Here is a 26,598-nt window from a genome sequence, read left to right as displayed (position 1 = left end):
ACCGTGGGAACAACATGCACTACACACTTCCTGATGAACTCAGTCACCGTGGGAACAACATGCACTACACACTTCCTGATGAACTCAGTCACCGTGGGAACAACATGCAACACACTTCCTGATGAACTCAGTCACCGCACTACTACACACTTCCTGATGAACTCAGTCACCGTGGGAACAACATGCACTACACACTTCCTGATGAACTCAGTCACCGTGGGAACAACATGCACTACACACTTCCTGATGAACTCAGTCACCGTGGGAACAACATGCACTACACACTTCCTGATGAACTCAGTCACCGTGGGAACAACATGCACTACACACTTCCTGATGAACTCAGTCACCGTGGGAACAACATGCACTACACACTTCCTGATGAACTCAGTCACCGTGGGAACAACATGCACTACACACTTCCTGATGAACTCAGTCACCGTGGGAACAACATGCACTACACACTTCCTGATGAACTCAGTCACCGTGGGAACAACATGCACTACACACTTCCTGATGAACTCAGTCACCGTGGGAACAACATGCACTACACACTTCCTGATGAACTCAGTCACCAAAACATACTACACTTCCTGATGAACTCAGTCATGATCAAAACACACACTTCAACTATGAATTTTCGATTGGTCAGACACACTTCCTGATGAACTCAGTCACCGTGGGAACAACATATACACACTTCCTGATGAACTCAGTCACTTCCTGTTTGATGTTCAGTCACCGTGGGAACAACATGTAGGAACTCAGTCACCGGGGAACAACAATACACACTTCCTGATGAACTCAGTCACCGTGAACAACATGCACTACACACTTCCTGATGAACTCAGTCACCGTGAACAACATGATTTCTGATGAACTCAAACCGGGAACAACATGGATGAACTCAGTCACCGGGGAACAACATGCACTACACACTTCACTGTAACTCATCTCAAAACTACACACTTCCTGGTGAGTAGCAGTACACACTTCCTGGTCTCAGTGTTTTCCTGATGAACTCAGTCACCGTGGGAACAACATGCACTACACACTTCCTGGACTCAGTCAGTCAATGTATTGATGAACTCAGTCACCGTAGCGATTTCACCGTCAAATTAGCTTTGTTAAAATCCCTAGCTACACACTTCCCTGATGAACTCAGTCACCGTGGGAACAACATGCACTACACTTCCTGATGAACTCAGTCACCGTGGTTTACACACTTCCTGATGAACTCAGTCACCGTGTAACAACATTACACACTTCCTGATGAACTCAGTCACCGTGGGAACAACATGCACTACACACTTCCTGATGAACTCAGTCTGGGAACAACATGACTGATGAACTCAGTCACCGGGGAACAACATACTACACTTCCTGATGAACTCAGTCACCGTGGGAACAACATGCACTACACACTTCCTGATGAACTCAGTCACCGGAACAACTGACTATTCCTGATGAACTCAGTCATCAACATTACACACTTCCTGATGAACTCAGTCACCGTGGGAACAACATGCACTACACACTTCCTGATGAACTCAGTCACCGTGGGAACAACATGCACTACACACTTCCTGATGAACTCAGTCACCGTGGAACAACATGCACTACACACTTCCTGATGAACTCAGTCACCGTGGGAACAACATGCACTACACACTTCCTGATGAACTCAGTCACCGTGGGAACAACATGCACTACACACTTCCTGATGAACTCAGTCACCGTGGGAACAACATGCACTACACACTTCCTGATGAACTCATCACAAACAACATGCACACACTTCCTGATGAACTCAGTCACCGTGGTGTCAGCATGATCAAAACAATCTTCAACTATGAATTTCGATTGGTCAGACCAGCGTTGAATATACCTTAGCACGGGTACTTCCTGTTTGAGTTTCTGCCTGTAGGAAGGGAGGAGCAAAATGGAGTCATGATCTGATTTGGGGAGGGGGTGGGGAGGGCCTTGTTCTTGAGTAGCAGTGGTCTAGTGTTTTTCCTAAGCAAGGACTACAGTCAATGTATTGATAGAGCTTCAGTAGCGTTTTCCTCAAATACTTTGTTAAAATCCCTTACAGTTAATGCGGCCTCAGGATATGTGGTTTCCAGTTTGCATAAAGTCCCGTGTAGTTCCTTTCTGGTATCTGCTTGAGGGGATATACTGTGACTATAACCAAAGAGAATTCTCTTGGTTGTCGGACGGATATAATGATCCTTTTCCTGCAGGCTCAAGATCCATCCTCCCAACCAAGAGAGGAGGGAAACATTGTGGAATCCTATTGTGTTCAGTTGGCATGGCAAAGTGCAAGTTGTGTTTTACAAGGATTGTTTGTTTGGCTTGCATTAACGGTGGGTTGTTGTGGATGTTGTTCTTGTTGTTGTTGTTAGCAAATAACCATAACAATACAAACATTGAAGAATTCTGTCTCCTTTCTCCGAGGACTGTGACTAACAAAATGTTTTGAGTTCAGCAAACACATTGTTCTGGAGTTAAACTAACAAAATGTTTTGAGTTCAGCAAACACATTGTTCTGGAGTTAAACTAACAACATGTTTTGAGTTCAGCAAACACATTGTTCTGGAGTTAAACTAACAACATGTTTTGAGTTCAGCAAACACATTGTTCTGGAGTTAAACTAACAAAATGTTTTGAGTTCAGCAAACACATTGTTCTGGAGTTAAACTAACAACATGTTTTGAGTTCAGCAAACACATTGTTCTGGAGTTAAACTAACAAAATGTTTTGAGTTCAGCAAACACATTGTTCTGGAGTTGAGCTTACAGAATATTTGGAGTTCAGCTAATAGAATGGGCAGCAGGTAGCCTAGCGGTTAAGGGTCAGTAATCTAAAGGTTGCTGGTTCGAATCCCCTAGGTCAAAGATCTGTCGATGTGGCCTTGAATGTCACTCTGGATAAGAGCGTCTGCTAAATGAGTAAAATGTAGAAAGCTGTTTGCAACCTGACCAATGGTAATGTATAAATCCCTTCAAGCATGGCTGTCCTCTCTGTGCATGGTTTTCTTTGAATTGGTCCTTCCCTCAATGGAGACAATGACAACAATATCCCCTTTTGCTTTCCATCTAAGATGGCAGAGGTTAGCCAACAGAGGAAAGATGGTCTTCTTCAACCTGGTCCATCCAGACTTCACCAAGAGGCAGGACCCACTGTGAGAACATCCACCCAACCATCCATCGCCTCACCTCATCTTCCTTCCAAAGAGGCATTGTCAGCATTGTACCAACAGCGACAGAAAGTTGAGCTGCGGAGGCTCCTGAAGCACACCCACCCGGAGCTGAGGAGCCTGGAAAGCCTGGATGGGGTGGTGGATCGGGAGCTGGCTGAAGTGCTGTGTTTAGAAACCCAGCCGATAGCTGGCGAGACCGGATACGAGGGAGAGGTCCTGTCCAGGCGGTTGATATTTGAGAACTGTTTACACAGCAATACTGTGGACACTTCTAAAATGCACATCGCGGAGGGGGCCGGGAATAGAGTTGGGGCTGGTGTTGGTGTTTGGGGAGACATGAAGAGAACATCAGCCTTGTTTGAACTGCCATGGTATAACCAGAACCTTCAGGAGGGAGGGTTAAAGAAACCACAGACCAGGTGGGGAGGACTGATGGTATTCATGGGGAACTTACTGAGTGTGAGGAGGAGGAGATGGTCAGGTTGGACGTCCAGTCTGCTAGGAGGCTGTTTGAGAGCCAGCAAGTCGACACCCTGAGGGCCAACCAGGAGGACGTGACCCTAAACAAGGTTATCGTGTCAAAGGATGAGAGGGGAGCTGTTCAGAAGAGAAAACAAGTGTTTGAGACAAGAAGCAGTAAGACAGATCAGAAAGTGATCAAAAGCCAAATTTGTTTTAAAAATCTTGATGTGAGTTCTCAGTCTGAGGGAGAAGTACTGGGTGTCGGTGTTAATAGTGCAGACACTGAGGTTCAGCCACAGCATGAAGGTTTCTCCACAGTCAAACAAGTCTTTGAGAGAAAGTCACAGTGTGTTTCAAACGCAGATGTTGAAACTAGTCCAAGAATTCCAAAGTATCCGTGTTCTTCTCTGCTTGAAAACCATCACATATGCAGGAACCAAAGCCCCAGTTCACTCCCAGGCGACCTAGCTCCTGACAGAAGGGTCCAGGAGGACATGTTAGAGTTAGTGGCTAACGTAAGGGACAGAGCTCAATTGTTTGAGTCCACTCTGTTCGACCTGATTAACCACCATAACAGAGAGGAGATGGAGATGGTGGCAGAGAGCATCAATGAGACATTGAACTCTCTCTATCACTTCAACGCCCTCCACTCCCACGGATCCATCATCAAGGCTAGCGAGACAGGAAGTGGTCAGAAGGCTAGGTACAGGCTGACCCCCGGTCTGAGACCAGAGATAGAACAGGAAAAGGTGGCTGAGGGCAGGGTTAAGAATTTTATACTCCAGCTGTTAACCCGGACGACCCTTAAGCCTCAGGTGGTTTACCTGAAGGAGGACGCGAAGAGGAACGTGGAGGTTACCATGGTGATGGTACCGTTCCATCAGGTACGTCTGGCTTCAAACCAAGATAAAGAGTTCAGAACAGCTAACGTTGTCCAGCTCATTGAGGACATCCTCAGTCAGGACAGCTCTCTGAGGAAAGGAGTAGTTATACAGGAGGACGGTCAGGGACAGACTGAGGTCACCGTTTACTCCCTGTACAACGATTCTGAAGGAGAGGTGGAGAGGTACTACCCCCCACAGGAACAGAGGACGGAGACCAACGTCCTAGACATTGCTGCAGGCGATGAGATTAAAACTGAGATTGGTGAAGTAAGGAGAGGCGATGTGAAGTCAACCATCAGCTGTCTCTTGGCCACCAGTCAGGACCACTCAGCCCCAACCACTTACAAACCTGAGGTCAATGTCATGGGGAATGTCAAGTTATTCAGGAGCTGCATTGAAAAGGGAGATCTGGAGTATCTGAAAACCTTGCAGGTCCAGCCAGAGGAGAAGGAACTCCCACTTCAGACTGATGTTGTAACAGGTGTCTCCACGGAGCCAAATATACATAATCAACAACAACAACCAGAGGATCAGGTGGAGCAGAATGATCCGGATATAGTCCTTAAGAACATCTTCTTAGCCAACCAGAGCTGTGCCCAACAGAACGAGACTAAGGCAGAGAAGACCTCTAAAGCAATAGTACAGGACCAGCACACCTCTGTGGAGAAGATAGAGACGTGCTCTGATTCTGTTATAAAGACCTCCACATCCCAGACATCCACAGAGCAGCACCAGGAGGAGGAGGAGGAGGTAGTGAGAGGTAATGTACAGGCAGCGCTCCAATCTCTGGAGAAGACTAGTGGCATTAATGTCAGCCAAGGATCCATGATCTGCATGAAATCTCAAAATCTCAGAAAGGAAGCCATAAGAAGAAGACTAATGTGAGGTATGCTCCCAACACAATAAAGTAAAGACTGGGACTCTGACTGAACCTCAACCAGCCCCTTCAGTAGTGATGAGTGAAGGACAAGCCATCTCTGTGAAGAGCAGTGACATTGTAGTAGATGTCCAGCAGACCTCTGTGCAGACGGAAGAGACAAGCTGTAATTCTGTTATAAAGATCTCCACATCCCACTCCTCTATCACCTCAGAACATGAACCTACACCCTGCCGCCTCAAGACCGAAGAGGCTAGCTGTGCTGCTACGTCTTCTGAAGAACGACAAAATGCAGAAGCCTTGAGTATGGAGGTCCAAGAGGGCACTGAGGTGGTCCAGAGAGGACACTTAAAAGCTGCCATGAAGTCTTTACAGAGTGAAGAGGAGGAGGGAGGAAGAGGAGGAGGAGGAGGAAGAGGAGAAGGAGGAGGTACTGAGAGGTAATCTACAGGCAGCGCTGCATTCTTTAGAGAAGACTAGCGGTGTTAACGTCAGCCAAGGAGACTTCAAGGCTGCCATGATATACAGGAACTCTGGGAAATCTACATTTCAAAGCCAAAAGAAGAAACCTGATATGAGGAATGTTCCAAAACACAGTGAATTAAAGACTGGATTTTTGACTGAAGCTCAACCATTCTCTTCAGTAGCGATGAGTGAAGGAGAACAGGTGGCCACCAAGGAGCTGAGAGTAGCAACTGCAAAACCCCCCAGCCCAGACCAAACCACAAATAAACTAGCTACAGCCTCCACTTTGAAACATGAATCTCAGACTGGCTCTCAATCTCTAGCTCCCTCAAAGAAAAAGAAAAGACCTGTTGGCCCAAAACCTGGTCTTCTTCCGAAACCAGCAGTTCCTCCTAAACCAGGTCTTCTGCCGAAACCAGCAGTTCCTCTTAAACCAGGTCAGATGACAGGAAGCACAGCTAGTCAGTCAACAGAGACAGAGGTACATATCAGTGACAGCCACACCATTTCTATAAGAACTACTAGTAGTATTTCTAGTATTGCTAGTACTAACAGTACTCAACCGAAAGAGTCAACCAAAAGTCAAACAAAAGAATCAACTAAATGTCAACAGAAAGAATCAAACAAATCAAAGGAATCAAAGAAATCAACTAAAAGTCAATCAAAAGAAGAGCAAACGCCCCAAACATTCACTATCAAACCGAAGTCCTACGCAGATGCCCTTTGCAGAGGCTTACAACAGACAGATAGTGTTCCAGAGGCACAACAGAGTAGGTACGTATCTGAGAGGCCAGCTGGGAGCTCAGTAGGAACAGCTGATACTGGGGCTGACGAGGCCACCCAACACACTGGTGATGCAACCCAACTCAATGAGGAAATTACATTAAACCAGGAAGGTCAAGGGTCTGAGCTCATCCCTCAGAGACAGACTAGTTTTAACTCGGTTCCAGTGGAGGAGAGCAACACTAAGTCACCACAGGAAAGGACTCCTACAGAGCAGAGACAGGGACCCCAGGGGGCCCTAAAGGACAAAGAGAAGGTCAATGAGGACTTCATAGGGTTTCAAGCAGCACTTCAGAACTTTGGAGGGAAGAGTAAAGCCCCTGTGAAACCTAAACAAGTGAAGATGACCCAGAGTGAAGAGAACCAGAAACACACCTCTCTCACAGTTACACACACTGCTGTGGGACAGCAAGCCAGTGACCCTTCTCAGCCTCAACCATGCAGTAAACCAGAGAACAACATCCAGAAAGAAGAGAAGGAAAACACAGTGGTGATGAGGGAGAAGAAAGCGGAGATGGAAGCAGAGACAGAGGATGAGCGTGGCCAGAGGCTGTCGGTCCACATGGATAAGATCATGAGGGGTAACGTGACCATGGCCACGGAGATCTTTGACAACCTGAGGAAGCAGGAGGAGCTGAAAGAGATCTTGACCTGGGTGGAGGAGGTGGAGGAAGACACCAGCCAGGTGGACGTCAGGGCCCTCAGGAACATCTTTGAGAATATACCTGACTGGGTCGTTGCCCCAAGAGACAAGAGGCAACGTAAACAACAACAACAGACCAAGGTGGAACAGAAGATCTCAGAAGCGAAGAGATCAGAGACGCTGAAAGATGATACTGAGACCTCAATGTCCTCCATGGCTCTTGTGTTCGGAAATCTGGAGAGAGCAAGTGAGGAGATCATGAACCTGAAGGAGCAGACTTTAGCCAGACTGATGGACATAGAAGTGGCCATTAAGAAGGCTTTGTACTCTGTGTCCACTCTTAAGTCAGACTCTGATATCGCTGTTCTGTCTGGCCTGTTTAAGGAGTCCCTAAAGGGGACAGCAGCCCAGGAATCTCTAAAGGGGACAGCAGCCCAGACCCAAGGCTCCACTAGCAACATCAGCACTATCAGTACCGGCTCCAGCAGCAGAGCTAAGACAGCCCAGGGAAAGGACAGCCCTACCACTAAGACACAAAGAGACCCAGGTCTGCCAGCTGATGAGAGACCTGTCATTAAGTCCCAGAGCAGTCCTCCATCCTCCTTAATCTCCATCCAGTCTGCAACCAAGCAGGAGTCAGAAGACAGAATACAGGAGTCAGAAGACAGAATACAGGAGTCTGCAGACAGACAACAGGAGTCTGCAGCCAGACAAAAGTCCTCCCTGCAGCCTCCACTGTGCTCAGCCTGTCAGCTCAGCCTGAAGTGTCGCCCTTCTGGTAGCCCTTGTAGCAGAAGCCCTCTCAATCAGAAACATCAGGTCAGTGTACTCGAAGTGAAGATAGCCCCAGAGTGGAGTGAGGTCGTCGACACTAAGACAGTTAGGGAGAACTAGGAGAAGACAGATCCGTTTGGCAAAAAGGTCTACTCCACCAAGACATTCACTGTGGTGATTCAGCAGACACCAGCACCTCTCCCAGGGGTTAGGTAGTGACCACCAGTCCAACCAGGTATTGGGTAGGTCAAGGTCATCTTGCCTATCAACAAACCGTCACCGCCTTTTTAAAAATGGTGCTTGCAACAGCAAGGGCAGTGGGTTCGATTCCCGCTGGGGCCACCCATACAAAAATGTATCTACTCAAGTCGCTTTGGCTAAAATGGCATATCTTATAAACTGTTTGAATGAATGAGAAAGGACACTTCAGGTTAAAAAATAAAAAAATAAAAAATGACAGTCAGGAAGACAAGATTTTTTAAAGTGTGTGTTTGTTTGGATAGAATTGTAATAAAATGTTGTTTGTATATTCTCTTGTTCAGCTGCCTGTTATCTGTCCTGCTTATCAACAACAAACTGGATCTCCCCCCCCCCCCGCCCACACACACACACCTCGCCCCTCTCCCTGAGGAGTTGTTCTTGCCAAAGCTACAACTGCAATAAGAGTCAGAACTCTTTCTTTCCTCTTTCCAAACATAACAAAAACACAAGATGAAATTCAGAGGCCATTCATTGTTTTCAGTCATTAAACATGAGATGAAATTCATAGAGGTCATACATTGTTTTCAGTCATTAAACATGAGATGAAATTCAAAGAGGACATTCATTGTTTTCAGTCATTTAACATTTTGTCCCATTCCAACTGACAGAGCTGGTGTAACTGAGTCAGGTTTGTAGGCCTCCTGACAGAGCTGGTGTAACTGAGTCAGGTTTGTAAGCCTCCTGACAGAGCTGATGTAACTGAGTCAGGTTTGTAAGCCTCCTGACAGAGCTGATGTAACTGAGTCAGGTTTGTAGGCCTCCTGACAGAGCTGGTGTAACTGAGTCAGGTTTGTAGGCCTCCTGACAGAGCTGGTGTAACTGAGTCAGGTTTGTAGGCCTCCTGACAGAGCTGATGTAACTGAGTCAGGTTTATAAGCCTCCTGACAGAGCTGGTGTAACTGAGTCAGGTTTGTAGGCCTCCTGACAGAGCTGATGTAACTGAGTCAGGTTTGTAGGCCTCCTGACAGAGCTGATGTAACTGAGTCAGGTTTGTAGGCCTCCTGACAGAGCTGATGTAACTGAGTCAGGTTTGTAGGCCTCCTGACAGAGCTGGTGTAACTGAGTCAGGTTTGTAGGCCTCCTGACAGAGCTGATGTAACTGAGTCAGGTTTGTAGGCCTCCTGACAGAGCTGGTGTAACTGAGTCAGGTTTGTAGGCCTCCTGACAGAGCTGATGTAACTGAGTCAGGTTTGTAGGCCTCCTGACAGAGCTGATGTAACTGAGTCAGGTTTGTAGGCCTCCTGACAGAGCTGATGTAACTGAGTCAGGTTTGTAGGCCTCCTTGCTCTCACACACTTTTTTAGTTCTGCCCACACATTTTCTATAGGATTGAGGTCAGGGCTTTGTGATGGCCAAGTCAATACCTTGACTTTGTTGTCCTTAAACCATTTTGCCACAACTTTGGAAGTTTGCTTGGGGTCATTGTCCATTTGGAAGACCCATTTGCGACCAAGCTTTAACTTCCTGACTGATGTCTTGAGATGTTGCTTCAATATATCCACCTAATTGTCTCTCCTCATGATGCCATCTATTTTGTGAAGTGCACCAGTCCCTCCTGCAGCAAAGCTCCCCACAACATGATGCTGCCATCCCCGTGCTTCATGGTTGGGATGGTGTTCTTCGGCTTGCAAGCCTCCCCCTTTTTCCTCCAAACATAACGATGGTCATTATGGCCAAACAGTTCTATTTTTGTTTCATCAGACCAGAGGACATTTCTCCAAAGAGTCTGATCTTTGTCCCCGGTTACAAACCGTAGTCTGTTTTTTTTTTTTTATGGTGGTTTCGGAGCAGTGGCTTCTTCCTTGCTGAGCGGCCTTTCAGGTTATGTCGATATAGAACCTGTTTTGGATATAGATACTTTTGCATTTGTTTCCTCCATCTTCACAGGGTCCTTTGCTGTTGTTCTGGGATTAATTTGACCTTTTCGCACCAAAGTACATTCATTTCTAGGACACAGAATGTGTCTCCTTCCTGAGCGGTATGACGGCTGCGTGGTCCCATGGTGTTTATACTTGCGTACTGTTGTTTGTACAGATGAACATTGCGTACTGTTGTTTGTACAGATGAACATGGCGTTCAGGCGTTTGGAAATTGCTCCCAAGGATTAACCAGACTTGTGGAGGTATACTTGTGGCTGATTTCTCTTGATTTTCCCATCATGTCAAGCAAATAAGCACTGAGTTCAAATCAAATCAAAATCAAATCAAATTTTATTTGTCACATACACATGGTTAGCAGATGTTAAATGCGAGTGTAGCGAAATGCTTGTGCTTCTAGTTCCGACAATGCAGTGATAACCAACAAGTAATCTAACTAACAATTCCAAAACTACTGTCTTATACACAGTGTAAGGGGATAAGGAATATGTACATAAGGATATATGAATGAGTGATGGTACAGAGCAGCATACAGTAGATGGTATCGAGTACAGTATATACATATGAGATGAGTGTGTAGACAAAGTAAACAAAGTGGCATAGTTAAAGTGGCTAGTGATACATGTGTTACATAAGGATGCAGTCGATGATGTAGAGTACAGTATATACATATGCATATGAGATGAATAATGTAGGGTAAGTAACATTATATAAGGTAGCATTGTTTAAAGTGGCTAGTGATATATTTACATAATTCCCATCAATTCCCATTATTAAAATGGCTGGAGTTGGGTCAGTGTCAATGACAGTGTGTTGGCAGCAGCCACTCACTGTTAGTGGTGGCTGTTTAACAGTCTGATGGCCTTGAGATAGAAGCTGTTTTTCAGTCTCTCGGTCCCAGCTTTGATGCACCTGTACTGACCTCGCCTTCTGGATGATAGCGGGGTGAACAGGCAGTGGTTCGGGTGGTTGATGTCCTTGATGATCTTTATGGCCTTCCTGTAACAACGGGTGGTGTAGGTGTCCTGGAGGGCAGGTAGTTTGCCCCCGGTGATGCGTTGTGCAGTCCTCACTACCCTCTGGAGAGCCTTACGGTTGAGGGCGGAGCAGTTGCCGTACCAGGCGGTGATACAGCCCGCCAGGATGCTCTCGATTGTGCATCTGTAGAAGTTTGTGAGTGCTTTTGGTGACAAGCCGAATTTCTTCAGCCTCCTGAGGTTGAATAGGCGCTGCTGCGCTTCTTCACGACGCCTGTCAGTGTGAGTGGACCAATTCAGTTTGTCTGTGATGTGTATGCCGAGGAACTTAAAACTAGCTACCCTCTCCACTACTGTTCCATCGATGTGGATAGGGGGTGTTCCCTCTGCTGTTTCCTGAAGTCCACAATCATCTCCTTAGTTTTGTTGACGTTGAGTGTGAGGTTATTTTCCTGACACCACACTCCGAGGGCCCTCACCTCCTCCCTGTAGGCCGTCTCGTCGTTGTTGGTAATCAAGCCTACCACTGTTGTGTCGTCCGCAAACTTGATGATTGAGTTGGAGGCGTGCGTGGCCACGCAGTCGTGGGTGAACAGGGAGTACAGGAGAGGGCTCAGAACGCACCCTTGTGGGGCCCCGTGTTGAGGATCAGCGGGGAGGAGATGTTGTTGCCTACCCTCACCACCTGGGGCGGCCCGTCAGGAAGTCCAGTACCCAGTTGCACAGGGGCGGGGCCGAGACCCAGGGTCTCGAGCTTGATGACGAGCTTGGAGGGTACTATGGTGTTGAATGCCGAGCTGTAGTCGATGAACAGCATTCTCACATAGGTATTCCTCTTGTCCAGGTGGGTTAGGGCAGTGTGCAGTGTGGTTGAGATTGCATCGTCTGTGGACCTATTTGGGCGGTAAGCAAATTGGAGTGGGTCTAGGGTGTCAGGTAGGGTGGAGGTGATATGGTCCTTGACTAGTCTCTCAAAGCACTTCATGATGACGGAAGTGAGTGCTACGGGCGGTAGTCGTTTAGCTCAGTTACCTTAGCTTTCTTGGGAACAGGAACAATGGTGGCCCTCTTGAAGCATGTGGGAACAGCAGACTGGTATAGGGATTGATTGAATATGTCCGTAAACACACCCGGCCAGCTGGTCTGCGCATGCTCTGAGGGCGCGGCTGGGGATGCCGTCTGGGCCTGCAGCCTTGCGAGGGTTAACACGTTTAAATGTCTTACTCACCTCGGCTGCAGTGAAGGAGAGACCGCATGTTTCCGTTGCAGGCCGTGTCAGTGGCACTGTATTGTCCTCAAAGCGGGCAAAAAGTTATTTAGTCTGCCTGGGAGCAAGACATCCTGGTCCGTGACTGGGCTGGATTTTGAAAGTAGGCTGTGAAGTACATCCACAGGTACACCTCCAATTGACTCAAATGATGTCAATTAGCCTATCAGAAGCTTCTAAAGCCATGAAATAATTTTCTGGAGTTTTCCAAGCTTTTTAAAGGCACAGTCAATTTAGTGTATGTAAACTTCTGACCCACTGGAATTGTGATACATTGAATTATAAGTGAAATAATCTGTCTGTAAACAATTTTCGTAAAAATTACTTGTGTCATGCACAAAGTAGATGTCCTAACTGATTTGCCAAAACTATAGTTTGTTAACAAGATATTTGCGTAGTGGTTGAAAAGGGAGTTTTAATGACTCCAACCCAAGTGTATGTAAACTTCCGACTTCAACTGTATCTAGGGTTGCAAAATGACGATAACTTAATACATTGTACTCCCTGTCCCACCATCTCTAAACAGGACATGTGTTTATCCTGCCTGAAACCAGTTCATGGAGAAAATCGGAAAAATGCATATTTCACAACAAGAGTTTCTGCTGTATGCACTCAGAAAAAGTGAGAGACAATGAGATCTGCTCAACAGTGTTAACCAATCAAACCTATCCATCACCAAATCCTTGATGAATAGAAATTCACACAGTCACTTGTCAAGTGGGAATCAAACTCTTATTAAAATGATGTTTCCCGTAAAACTTTGAACGAAGAGTCTCAAATAGCCGCCTGGCCCTTTTAATAGCTGGTCAACAGGACACATTTCAGCAAATTAACGCCTGTTTCAAATAAATGCCTGATCTAAAAAAAATAGTTTACGGGAGCTACCATGAATTCCCATGAATTAGTTATGAGGTTTAATGTTTGATTTGTTACATTTGGTAATGAATCTGAATAAATATGGTTGTCATACGTTTTTATCGTCACAGCGAAACCGCTAGTCATTGGCTGCTAACAGCTGAGAACTGCTACCTAACTGGCAAGTACAAAAACAGTCAACAACTTCGGGAGTACAGACGCCCAGAATATGACCGGTGAAGTCGGGAGTACAGACCCCCAGAATATGACCGGTGAAGTCGGGAGTACAGACCCCCAGAATATGACCGGTGAAGTCAGGAGTACAGACCCCCAGAATATGACCGGTGAAGTCGGGAGTACAGACCCCCAGAATATGACCGGTGAAGTCGGGAGTACAGACCCCCAGAATATGACCGGTGAAGTCGGGAGTACAGACCCCCTGAATATGACCGGTGAAGTCCGGAGTACAGACCCCTGAATATGACCGGTGAAGTCGGGAGTACAGACCCCCTGAATATGACCAGTGAAGTCGGGTGTACAGACCCCAGAATATGACCGGTGAAGTCGGGAGTACAGACCCCCAGAATATGACCGGGAGTACAGACCCCCAGAATATGACCGGTGAAGTCGGGAGTACAGACCCCCAGAATATGACCGGTGAAGTCGGGAGTACAGACCCCCAGAATATGACCGGTGAAGTCGGGAGTACAGACCCCCAGAATATGACCGGTGAAGTCGGGAGTACAGACCCCCAGAATATGACCGGTGAAGTCGGGAGTACAGACCCCCAGAATATGACCGTGAAGTCGGGAGTACAGACCCCCAGAATATGACCGGTGAAGTCGGGAGTACAGACCCCCAGAATATGACCGGTGAAGTCGGGAGTACAGACCCCCAGAATATGACCGGTGAAGTCGGGAGTACAGACCCCCAGAATATGACCGGTGAAGTCGGGAGTACAGACCCCCAGAATATGACCGGTGAAGTCGGGAGTACAGACCCCCAGAATATGACCGGTGAAGTCGGGAGTACAGACCCCCAGAATATGACCGGTGAAGTCGGGAGTACAGACCCCCAGAATATGACCGGTGAAGTCGGGAGTACAGACCCCCAGAATATGACCGGTGAAGGTAGGAACTGCAGGACATATAGAGGCTACTAAGACAAAAGAAACGTGACACAAACCTTTGTTTCAGTCAACCTATTTCATTCAGATGAATTACATAACTCGTGGAAAAAGTCACATCTGGGCTGATGGAACATGAAAAAGGTACAATGTTATAATTGCCGACAGACAATTTGTTTGTTCAACAACTTTTTGTGTCTGTAACATTAATTACGTGAGAAATTGGGATGGAAATGTATTTATGAGCAAATATTGACATAATAACCATAATACAGAAGTCAATGTGGAGTTGATGAGATTAGATTATTAGATGAAATAGATGATGATGTACTTCACAGGGAGGTGAAAGTGCACGGTGATGAGCTTGATGCTCATTTCCAATAAATATTCAGGGTCTTAGTCTGGTGACATGATGATCGATGCTTGGCTGCAGTTTGACAAATACAAATAATATCCATAATAATCTCAACGTAGGTTGCCTATCTGCACTGTATGTGTGAGCTGTTGGCTATAGTGCAGGCAGCAGACCAGTGAGCTGTTGGCTAGAGTGCAGGCAGCGGACCAGTGAACTGTTGGCTATAGTGCAGGCAGTAGACCAGTGAGCTGTTGGCTATAGTGCAGGCGGACCAGTGAACTGTTGGCTATAGTGCAGGCAGTAGACCAGTGAGCTGTTGGCTATAGTGCAGGCAGTAGACCAGTGAGCTGTTGGCTATAGTGCAGGCAGTAGACCAGTGAGCTGTTGGCTATAGTGCAGGCAGACCAGTGAGCTGTTGGCTATAGTGCAGAGACCAGTGAGCTGTTGGCTATAGTGCAGGCAGTAGACCAGTGAGCTGTTGGCTATAGTGCAGGCAGTAGACCAGTGACCTGTTGGCTATAGTGCAGGCAGTAGACCAGTGAGCTGTTGGCTAGAGTGCAGGCAGCGGACCAGTGGGCTGTTGGCTATAGTGCAGGCAGTGGACCAGTGGGCTGTTGGCTAGAGTGCAGGCAGTAGACCAGTGAGCTGTTGGCTAGAGTGCAGGCAGTAGACCAGTGAGCTGTTGGCTATAGTGCAGGCCGTAGACCAGTGAGCTGTTGGCTATAGTGCAGGCAGTAGACCAGTGAGCTGTTGGCTAGAGTGCAGGCAGTAGACCAGTGAGCTGTTGGCTATAGTGCAGGCAGTAGACCAGTGAGCTGTTGGCTATAGTGCAGGCAGTAGACCAGTGAGCTGTTGGCTAGAGTGCAGGCAGTAGACCAGTGAGCTGTTGGCTATAGTGCAGGCAGTAGACCAGTGAGCTGTTGGCTATAGTGCAGGCAGTAGACCAGTGAGCTGTTGGCTATAGTGCAGGCAGTAGACCAGTGAGCTGTTGGCTATAGTGCAGGCAGTAGACCAGTGAGCTGTTGGCTATAGTGCAGGCAGTAGACCAGTGAGCTGTTGGCTATAGTGCAGGCAGTAGACCAGTGAGCTGTTGGCTATAGTGCAGTGCTGTTGGCTAGGCAGGCAGTAGACCAGTGAGCTGTTGGCTAGTGCAGTGCAGGCAGGCAGACCAGTGAGCTGTTGGCTAGAGTGCAGGCAGTAGACCAGTGAGCTGTTGGCTATAGTGCAGGCAGTGAGCTGTTGGCTACCCAGTGAGCTGTTGGCTATAGTGCAGGCAGTAGACCAGTGAGCTGTTGGCTATAGTGCAGGCAGTAGACCAGTGAGCTGTTGGCTATAGTGCAGGCAGTAGACCAGTGAGCTGTTGGCTATAGTGCAGGCAGTAGACCAGTGAGCTGTTGGCTATAGTGCAGGCAGTAGACCAGTGAGCTGTTGGCTAGAGTGCAGGCAGTAGACCAGTGAGCTGTTGGCTAGAGTGCAGGCAGTAGACCAGTGAGCTGTTGGCTAGAGTGCAGGCAGTAGACCAGTGAGCTGTTGGCTAGAGTGCAGGCAGTAGACCAGTGAGCTGTTGGCTAGAGTGCAGGCAGTAGACCAGTGAGCTGTTGGCTAGAGTGCAGGCAGTAGACCAGTGAGCTGTTGGCTATAGTGCAGGCAGTAGACCAGTGAGCTGTTGGCTATAGTGCAGGCAGTAGACCAGTGAGCTGTTGGCTATAGTGCAGGCAGTAGACCAGTGAGCTGTTGGCTATAGTGCAGGCAGTAGACCAGTGAGCTGTTGGCTAGAGTGCAGGCAGTAGACCAGTGAGCTGTTGGCTATAGTGCAGGCAGTAGACCAGTGAGCTGTTGGCTATAGTGCAGGCAGTAGACCAGTGAGCTGTTGGCTATAGTGCAGGCAGTAGACCAGTGAGCTGTTGGCTATAGTGCAGGCAGTAGACCAGTGAGCTGTTGGCTATAGTGCAGGCAGTAGACCAGTGAGCTGTTGGCTATAGTGCAGGCAGTAGACCAGTGAGCTGTTGGCTATAGTGCAGGCAGTAGACCAGTGAGCTGTTGGCTATAGTGCAGGCAGTAGACCAGTGAGCTGTTGGCTATAGTGCAGGCAGTAGACCAGTGAGCTGTTGGCTATAGTGCAGGCAGTAGACCAGTGAGCTGTTGGCTATAGTGCAGGCAGTAGACCAGTGAGCTGTTGGCTATAGTGCAGGCAGTAGACCAGTGAGCTGTTGGCTATAGTGCAGGCAGTAGACCAGTGAGCTGTTGGCTATAGTGCAGGCAGTAGACCAGTGAGCTGTTGGCTATAGTGCAGGCAGTAGACCAGTGAGCTGTTGGCTATAGTGCAGGCAGTAGACCAGTGAGCTGTTGGCTATAGTGCAGGCAGTAGACCAGTGAGCTGTTGGCTAGAGTGCAGGCAGGCTGTTGGCTAGTAGACCAGTGAGCTGTTGGCTAGAGTGCAGGCAGTAGACCAGTGAGCTGTTGGCTATAGTGCAGGCAGTAGACCAGTGAGCTGTTGGCTAGAGTGCAGGCAGTAGACCAGTGAGCTGTTGGCTATAGTGCAGGCAGTAGACCAGTGAGCTGTTGGCTAGAGTGCAGGCAGTAGACCAGTGAGCTGTTGGCTATAGTGCAGGCAGTAGACCAGTGGGCTGTTGGCTATAGTGCAGGCAGCAGACCAGTGAGCTGTTGGCTATAGTGCAGGCAGTAGACCAGTGAGCTGTTGGCTATAGTGCAGGCAGTAGACCAGTGGGCTGTTGGCTAGAGTGCAGGCCGCGGACCAGTGAGCTGTTGGCTAGAGTGCAGGCAGCGGACCAGTGAGCTGTTGGCTAGAGTGCAGGCCGCGGACCAGTGAGCTGTTGGCTATAGTGCAGGAAGCAGACCAGTGAGCTGTTGGCTAGAGTGCAGGCAGTAGACCAGTGAGCTGTTGGCTATAGTGCAGGCAGCAGACCAGTGAGCTGTTGGCTGTTGGCTATAGTGCAGGCAGTAGACCAGTGAGCTGTTGGCTAGAGTGCAGGCAGTAGACCAGTGAGCTGTTGGCTAGAGTGCAGGCAGTAGACCAGTGAGCTGTTGGCTAGGCAGTAGACCAGTGAGCTGTTGGCTAGTGCAGGCAGAGACCAGTGAGCTGTTGGCTAGAGTGCAGGCAGTAGACCAGTGAGCTGTTGGCTATAGTGCAGGCAGCAGACCAGTGAGCTGTTGGCTAGAGTGCAGGCAGTAGACCAGTGAACTGTTGGCTATAGTGCAGGCAGTAGACCAGTGAGCTGTTGGCTATAGTGCAGGCAGCAGACCAGTGAACTGTTGGCTATAGTGCAGGCAGTAGACCAGTGAGCTGTTGGCTATAGTGCAGGCAGTAGACCAGTGAGCTGTTGGCTATAGTGCAGGCAGCAGACCAGTGAGCTGTTGGCTATAGTGCAGGCAGTAGACCAGTGAGCTGTTGGCTATAGTGCAGGCAGTAGACCAGTGAGCTGTTGGCTATAGTGCAGGCAGAAGACCAGTGAGCTGTTGGCTATAGTGCAGGCAGTAGACCAGTGAGCTGTTGGCTATAGTGCAGGCAGTAGACCAGTGAGCTGTTGGCTAGAGTGCCAGTGACCAGTGAGCTGTTGGCTATAGTGCAGGCAGTAGACCAGTGAGCTGTTGGCTATAGTGCAGGCAGTAGACCAGTGAGCTGTTGGCTATAGTGCAGGCAGTAGACCAGTGAGCTGTTGGCTATAGTGCAGGCAGCAGACCAGTGAGCTGTTGGCTATAGTGCAGGCAGTAGACCAGTGAGCTGTTGGCTAGTGCAGGCAGTAGACCAGTGAGCTGTTGGCTAGTGCAGGCAGTAGACCAGTGAGCTGTTGGCTAGAGTGCAGGCAGTAGACCAGTGAGCTGTTGGCTATAGTGCAGGCAGTAGACCAGTGAGCTGTTGGCTATAGTGCAGGCAGTAGACCAGTGAGCTGTTGGCTATAGTGCAGGCAGTAGACCAGTGAGCTGTTGGCTATAGTGCAGGCAGTAGACCAGTGAGCTGTTGGCTATAGTGCAGGCAGTAGACCAGTGAGCTGTTGGCTATAGTGCAGGCAGTAGACCAGTGAGCTGTTGGCTATAGTGCAGGCAGTAGACCAGTGAGCTGTTGGCTATAGTGCAGGCAGTAGACCAGTGAGCTGTTGGCTATAGTGCAGGCAGTAGACCAGTGAGCTGTTGGCTATAGTGCAGGCAGTAGACCAGTGAGCTGTTGGCTAGAGTGCAGGCAGTAGACCAGTGAGCTGTTGGCTATAGTGCAGGCAGCAGACCAGTGAGCTGTTGGCTATAGTGCAGGCAGTAGACCAGTGAGCTGTTGGCTAGAGTGCAGACCAGTGAGCTGTTGGCTATAGTGCAGGCAGTAGACCAGTGAGCTGTTGGCTGCAGGCAGCAGACCAGTGAGCTGTTGGCTATAGTGCAGGCAGCAGACCAGTGAGCTGTTGGCTATAGTGCAGGCAGTAGACCAGTGAGCTGTTGGCTATAGTGCAGGCAGAGACCAGTGAGCTGTTGGCTATAGTGCAGGCAGTAGACCAGTGAGCTGTTGGCTAGAGTGCAGGCAGTAGACCAGTGGGCTGTTGGCTATAGTGCAGGCAGTAGACCAGTGAGCTGTTGGCTATAGTGCAGGCAGCAGACCAGTGAGCTGTTGGCTATAGTGCAGGCAGTAGACCAGCAGCTGTTGGCTAGACCAGTGAGCTGTTGGCTATAGTGCAGGCAGCAGACCAGTGAGCTGTTGGCTATAGTGCAGGCAGTAGACCAGTGAGCTGTTGGCTATAGTGCAGGAAGCAGACCAGTGAGCTGTTGGCTATAGTGCAGGCAGTAGACCAGTGAGCTGTTGGCTATAGTGCAGGAAGCAGACCAGTGAGCTGTTGGCTAGAGTGCAGGCAGTAGACCAGTGAGCTGTTGGCTAGAGTGCAGGCAGCAGACCAGTGAGCTGTTGGCTAGAGTGCAGGCAGTAGACCAGTGAGCTGTTGGCTAGAGTGCAGGCAGTAGACCAGTGAGCTGTTGGCTAGAGTGCAGTAGACCAGTGAGCTGTTGGCTAGAGGAAGCAGACAGTGAGCTGTTGGCTAGTGCAGGCAGTAGACCAGTGAGCTGTTGGCTAGAGTGCAGGCAGTAGACCAGTGAGCTGTTGGCTATAGTGCAGGCAGTAGACCAGTGAGACCAGGCAGCAGACCAGTGAGCTGTTGGCTATAGTGCAGGCAGTAGACCAGTGAGCTGTTGGCTATAGTGCAGGCAGTAGACCAGTGAGCTGTTGGCTAGAGTGCAGGCAGCAGACCAGTGGGCTGTTGGCTAGAGTGCAGGCAGTAGACCAGTGAACTGTTGGCTATAGTGCAGGCAGCAGACCAGTGAGCTGTTGGCTATAGTGCAGGCAGTAGACCAGTGAACTGTTGGCTATAGTGCAGGCAGTAGACCAGTGAGCTGTTGGCTAGAGTGCAGGCAGTAGACCAGTGAGCTGTTGGCTATAGTGCAGGCAGTAGACCAGTGAGCTGTTGGCTATAGTGCAGGCAGCAGACCAGTGAGCTGTTGGCTATAGTGCAGGCAGTAGACCAGTGAGCTGTTGGCTATAGTGCAGGCAACAGACCAGTGAGCTGTTGGCTAGAGTGCAGGCAGCAGACCAGTGGGCTGTTGGCTGTTGGCTAGAGTGCAGGCAGTAGACCAGTGAACTGTTGGCTATAGTGCAGGCAGCAGACCAGTGAGCTGTTGGCTATAGTGCAGGCAGTAGACCAGTGAACTGTTGGCTATAGTGCAGGCAGTAGACCAGTGAGCTGTTGGCTAGAGTGCAGGCAGTAGACCAGTGAGCTGTTGGCTATAGTGCAGGCAGTAGACCAGTGAGCTGTTGGCTATAGTGCAGGCAGTAGACCAGTGAGCTGTTGGCTAGAGTGCAGGCAGAAGACCAGACTGGGCACATTTTCTACATAAACGCTAAAGTTTTTGTGACAAATCCATAAGTTCTGTTAAAAATGCAACGGAGACCCATTTAACTTTTATTTTTCATTCGGTACCTGGGAATTCAACAACAAAAGGTATTTTCATATGCACTACATCATCACGCACAGTCTTTTATCTGCAAAAATTCAGTTGATGAAAATGTGCATATTGTTTTATGCAGACATTAGAATATTTGCATTAAAATCTGTCTCCAATGGAAGCCTAGCTACAGTGTGTCAATGACAACACAGTGCAGGAAATGAAGACATCTATTACAATCCTGGACATGAATGCTGGAATTAAACAATTAACTACGCAAATCAGCAAAAATATGTATCCATTAAGGAAATAGACGCAGTGGGTCTGTCTGCGTGTTGTGGCAGGAGCAGCTATGCTCCACTGTACCCGGGAGTTCTACTGTGTATTCCACTAGCAGCAGCTGTTCAGCAGGAAAGGGAACTAATGACGAGGGCTTTGGCCATAACCAACACGAAGACCGCTGGCTGCAGAGAACCAATGAGACGCTGGGATCTAGCTAGACCAACGTCATATAGAGCTCCTTGATGGTGAGTTTAGTGACCACACAGACACATGACAACACAGACACGTGCATATATAAAGTGTTTTTATAGCATTTTCATTTCATTAAAGTAACGTAGTAACTTTATAGAAGCAATTACAGTCAAATATTATGAACGATTACTGAGAGACAAACGGATGATCCCAAACAGGATTGTCATTTCATGTTTTCCATATCAGCAAAATGACTGTGATTTCACCTTTTTTTCTAGATCAAATCAAAAGTGTATTGGTCATGTACACAGTGTTGCATATGTTATCGCAGGTGCAATTAAATACAGTCTACAGTAGCTCCAACAGTCTACAGTAGCTCCAACAGTCTACAGCAGCTTCAACAGCCTGCTCCAACAGTCTACTGTAGCTCCATCAGTCTATTGTAGCTCCAACAGTCTACAGTAGCTCCAACAGTCTACTGTAACTCCAACAGTCTACTGTAGCTCCAACAGTCTGCTCCAAAAGTCTACTGTAGCTCCAACATTCTGCTCCAACAGTCTACTGTAGCTTCAAGTCTGCTCCAACAGTCTACTGTAGCTCCAACAGTCTACTGTAGCTCCAACAGTCTACTCCAACAGTCTACTCCAAAAGTATACTGTAGCTCCAACAGTCTACTCCAACAGTCTACTCCAAAAGTATACTGTAGCTCCAACATTCTGCTCCAACAGTCTACTGTAGCTCCAACAGTCTACTCAAAAAAGTCTACTGTAGCTCCAACATTCTGCTCCAACAGTATACTGTAGCTCCAACAGTCTAATGTAGCTCAAATAGTCTACTGTAGCTCCAACAATCCAGTCTAATGTAGCTAAAACAGTCTACTGTAGCTCCAACAGTCTACTGTAGTCTACTGTAGCTCCAACAGTCTACTGTAGCTAAAACAGTCTACTGTAGATCCAACAGTCTAATTGAGCTCCAACAGTCTGCTCCAACAGTCTACTGTAGCTCCAACAGTCTGCTCCAACAGTCTACTGTAGCTCCAACAGTCTGCTCCAACAGTCTACTGTAGCTCCAACAGTCTGCTCCAACAGTCTACTGTAGCTCCAACAGTCTGCTCCAACAGTCTACTGTAGCTCCAACAGTCTGCTCCAACAGTCTACTGTAGCTCCAACATTCTGATCCAAAAGTCTACTGTAGCTCCAACAGTCTACAGTAGCTCCAACAGTCTACAGTAGCTCCAACAGTCTACTATAGCTTCAATAGTCTACTATAGCTTCAATAGTCTGCTTCAACAGTCTACTGTAGCTTCAATAGTCTGCTTCAACAGTCTACTGTAGCTTCAAGTCTGCTCCAACAGTCTACTATAGCTTCAACAGTCTACTGTACTGTAGCTCAAAAAGTCTACTGTAGCTCCAACAGTCTACTGTAGCTCCAACAGTCAGCTTCAACAGTCTACTGTAGCTCCAACAGTCTACTCCAACAGTCTACTCCAACAGTCTACTCCAAAAGTCTACTGTGGCTCCAACATTCTGCTCCAACAGTCTACTGTAGCTCCAACAGTCTACTGTAGCTCCAACAGTCTGATGTAGCTCCAACAGTCTACTTTAGCTCCAACAGTCTGCTCCAACAGTCTACTGTAGCTCCAACAGTCTGCTCCAACAGTCTACTGTAGCTCCAACAGTCTACTGTAGCTCCAACAGTCTGCTCCAACAGTCTACTGTAGCTCCAACAGTCTGCTCCAACAGTCTACTGTAGCTCCAACAGTCTGCTCCAACAGTCTACTGTAGCTCCAACATTCTGATCCAAAAGTCTACTGTAGCTCCAACAGTCTACTGTAGCTCAAACAGTATACTGTAACTTCAGCAGTCTGCTCCAACAGTCTGCTGTAGCTCCAACAGTCTACTGTAGCTCCAACAGTCTACTGCAGCTCCAACAGTCTACTGCAGCTCAAACAGTCTACTGCAGCTCAAACAGTCTACTGTAACTTCAGCAGTCTGCTCCAACAGTCTGCTGTAGCTCCAACAGTCTGCTGTAGCTCCAACAGTCTACTGTAGATCCAACAGTCTACTCCAACGGTCTACTGTAGCTCCAACAGTCTACTGTAGCTCCAACAGTCTACTGTAGCTCCAACAGTCTACTGTAGCTCCAACAGTCTGCTCCAACAGTCTACAGTAGCTCCAACAGTCTACTGTAGCTCCAACAGTCTGCTCCAACAGTCTACTGTAGCTCCAACAGTCTACTGTAGCTCCAACAGTCTGCTCCAACAGTCTACTGTAGCTCCAACAATGCAGCAATATCTAGCAATACAATAACACTACACATAATCCAAACGTAAAGGCAATGTATTTGGAACCGAAGCAGTGATTTATACAACAATATATTTTATCATTGTATTTTTATGTAGAAATGTTCAACTATGTCAAAATGTTTTTTTTGTGATATAAATAATGTATTTTATAATTTGATTAATACAAAATAAAGTAGTTATGTTTACAAAATGTCTCTCTAACAATATAGTATGAGATCTGAATAGCAATCCAATCCAATGTTTGACCATTTAGTAGATCTACTTGATATTGATAATAATCAAAACAATCACATACTCTATGTAAAGCTCAAGATAATATAAAACAGTGATAATCATTTACATTTTTGTGATCATTGTTTCTTCTGTCTTATCCTCTGCATGACTGAGTCCATTTTCAAGATTCAACTTCCCAGGAGTTCTAGAATCAAAAATAACAAGTAAGCAATCTACTTGCAGAAATACACCATTTGAAATAATTTATTACAGTGTAAATGCTAAATCTTTATATCAACACAGTTAAAATTACGACAATATAAGCACGCTGAACCAGACTGCTTTCAAGGAGGTCTCAAAAATATAACATCCTTCTATCCATTTGCTCTCTCATCCATCCATCCATCCATCCATCCCACTCCCCATCCCTCCAGAATGATACTCACACTGAGTCCTTCTCCTGTGGTTCAGTGTGGTCTTGTAGCTCAGTGTTGAGTGTCTCAGGCAGCATGAAGCAGAGGCCTCCACCCAGGAAGGGCAGGATGCCATAGATCAACATAGGGATGGAATAGTGATACACCTCCAGCAGTCTAATCAGGGGGGCAAGGATGCCAGCCACACGGGCACACATGGAGTTCAGACCCACTCCGCTCTGTCTGCAAGACAATTCACACAAGACAATACAGGAGTTCAGACCCACTGCGTTCTGTCTGCAAGACAATACACATGGAGTTCAGACCCACTGCGTTCTGTCTGCAAGACAATACACATGGAGTTCAGACCCACTGCGTTCTGTCTGCAAGACAATACACATGGAGTTCAGACCCACTGCGTTCTGTCTGCAAGACAACACATGGAGTTCAGACCCACTGCGTTCTGTCTGCAAGACAATACACATGGAGTTCAGACCCACTCTATTCTGTCTGCAAGACAACACACAGGAAGTTCAGACCCACTCTATTCTGTCTGCAAGACAACACACATGGAGTTCAGACCCACTCTATTCTGTCTGCAAGACAACACACATGGAGTTCAGACCCACTCCGTTCTGTCTGCAAGACAACACACATGGAGTTCAGACCCACTCTATTCTGTCTGCAAGACAACACACATGGAGTTCAGACCCACTCTATTCTGTCTGCAAGACAACACACATGGAGTTCAGACCACTGTCTGCAAGACAATACACATGGAGTTCAGACCCACTCCGTTCTGTCTGCAAGACAACACACATGGAGTTCAGACCCACTCTATTCTGTCTGCAAGACAATACACATGGAGTTCAGACCCACTCCGTTCTGTCTGCAAGACAATACACATGGAGTTCAGACCACTGTCTGAAAGACAATACACATGAATTCAGACCCCACTCTGTTCTGTCTGCAAGACAATGAACAGATCAGGAAGTTCAGACCTGTCAAAAAATCCAAGATGCTCTCCCCCCGCCCGCTAGCTGTCTGAATCATTGTGTCTCCAGCTCGCCTAGCTACTCACTGGACCCTATGATCACTCGGCCACACATGCCTCTCCCTTATGTCAATATTCCTTGTCTATTGCTGTTTTGGTTAGTGATTTCTGTCTTATTTCACTGTAGAGCCTCCAGCTCTGCTCAATATGACTTAGCTAGCCTTTGTTCCACCCCACACAAATGCAATGACCACACCTGGCTTAAATGGTGCCTCTAGAGAGAAAAACCTCTCTCATCATCACTCAATGCCTAGGCTTATCTCCACTGTATTCACATCCTACCATACCATTGTCTGTACATTATGCCTTGAATCTATTATTCTGTGCCCAGAAATCTGCTCCTTTTACTCTCTGTTCCGAACGCACTAGACAACCAGTCCTCTGTTCCTCTGGTGATGTCGAGATTAACCCAGGCCCTGCAGCCCCTAGCTCCACTCCCATTCCCCAGGTGCTCTCATTTGTTGACTTCTGTAAATATTGGAAAGCTGCCATGGTCATCCCCCTCTTCAAAGGGGGAGACACTCTAGACCCAAACTGTCATAGATCTATATCCATCCTCCCCTGCCTTTCTAAAATCTTCGAAAGCCAAGTTAACAAACAGATCACCGACCCTTTCAAATCCCGCCGTACCTTCTCCACTATGCAATATGGTTTCCATGCTGGACATGGGTGCACCTCAGCCACACTCAAGGTCCTAAGTGATATCAAAACCCCCCCATCGATAAAAGACAGCACTGTGCAGCTGTCTTCATCAACCTGGCCAAGGCTTTCGACTCTGTCAATCACCGTATTCTTATCAGCAGACTCAATAGCCTTGGATTCTCAAATGATTGCCTCGCCTGGTTCACCAACTACTTCTCAGATAGAGTTCAGTGTGTCAAATCGGAGGGCCTGTTGTCCGGACCTCTGGCAGTCTCTATAGGGGTGCCACAGGGTTCAATTCTCGGGCCGACTCTCTTCTCTGTATACATCAATGATGTCGCTCTTGCTGCTGGTGATTCTGTTTTTATTTTTTATTTCCCCTTTATTTAACCAGGTAAGCTAGTTGAGAACAAGTTCTCATTTGCAACTGTGACATGGCCAAGATAAAGCAAAGCAGTGTGACAAAAACAACAACACAGAGTTACACGTGGAATAAACAAACATCCACCTCTAAGCAGACGACACCATTCTGTATACATCTGGCCCTTCTTTGGACACTGTGCTAACAAACCTCCAAACAATCTTCAATGCCATACAACACTCCTTCCGAGGCCTCAACTGCTTTAAAATGCAAGTAAAACTAAGTTCTCTGTACCGATTGCTGTCCGCACCCATGTAAGTAAGTATGTTGAAACGTTTAGGCCTGTATCTGTGTGTGTTCCAGCCAATGTGTTTTAGCAGTATGAACATCTCAC

At 47.6% G+C, this 26,598-nt stretch overlaps 1 protein-coding gene across 1 annotated transcript; it reads left to right on the top strand.

Moving 5' to 3' along the window:
- Positions 1–2,894: 2,894 nt before the first annotated feature.
- Positions 2,895–8,619, top strand: LOC118378096 (xin actin-binding repeat-containing protein 1-like). The gene is made up of 2 exons (XM_035765032.2): positions 2,895–2,987; positions 3,104–8,619. The coding sequence occupies exon 2, from the start codon at positions 5,943–5,945 to the stop codon at positions 8,208–8,210; it is 2,268 nt and encodes a 755-aa protein (XP_035620925.2). The 5' UTR covers positions 2,895–2,987; positions 3,104–5,942; the 3' UTR covers positions 8,211–8,619.
- Positions 8,620–26,598: the final 17,979 nt, after the last annotated feature.

Source organism: Oncorhynchus keta, unplaced genomic scaffold, assembly GCF_023373465.1.
Source record: "Oncorhynchus keta strain PuntledgeMale-10-30-2019 unplaced genomic scaffold, Oket_V2 Un_contig_27864_pilon_pilon, whole genome shotgun sequence".
Classification (NCBI taxonomy): Eukaryota; Metazoa; Chordata; class Actinopteri; order Salmoniformes; family Salmonidae; genus Oncorhynchus; species Oncorhynchus keta.
Note: the sequence above shows the minus strand (reverse complement) of the source record. Positions and strands in the feature narration are given on the sequence as shown.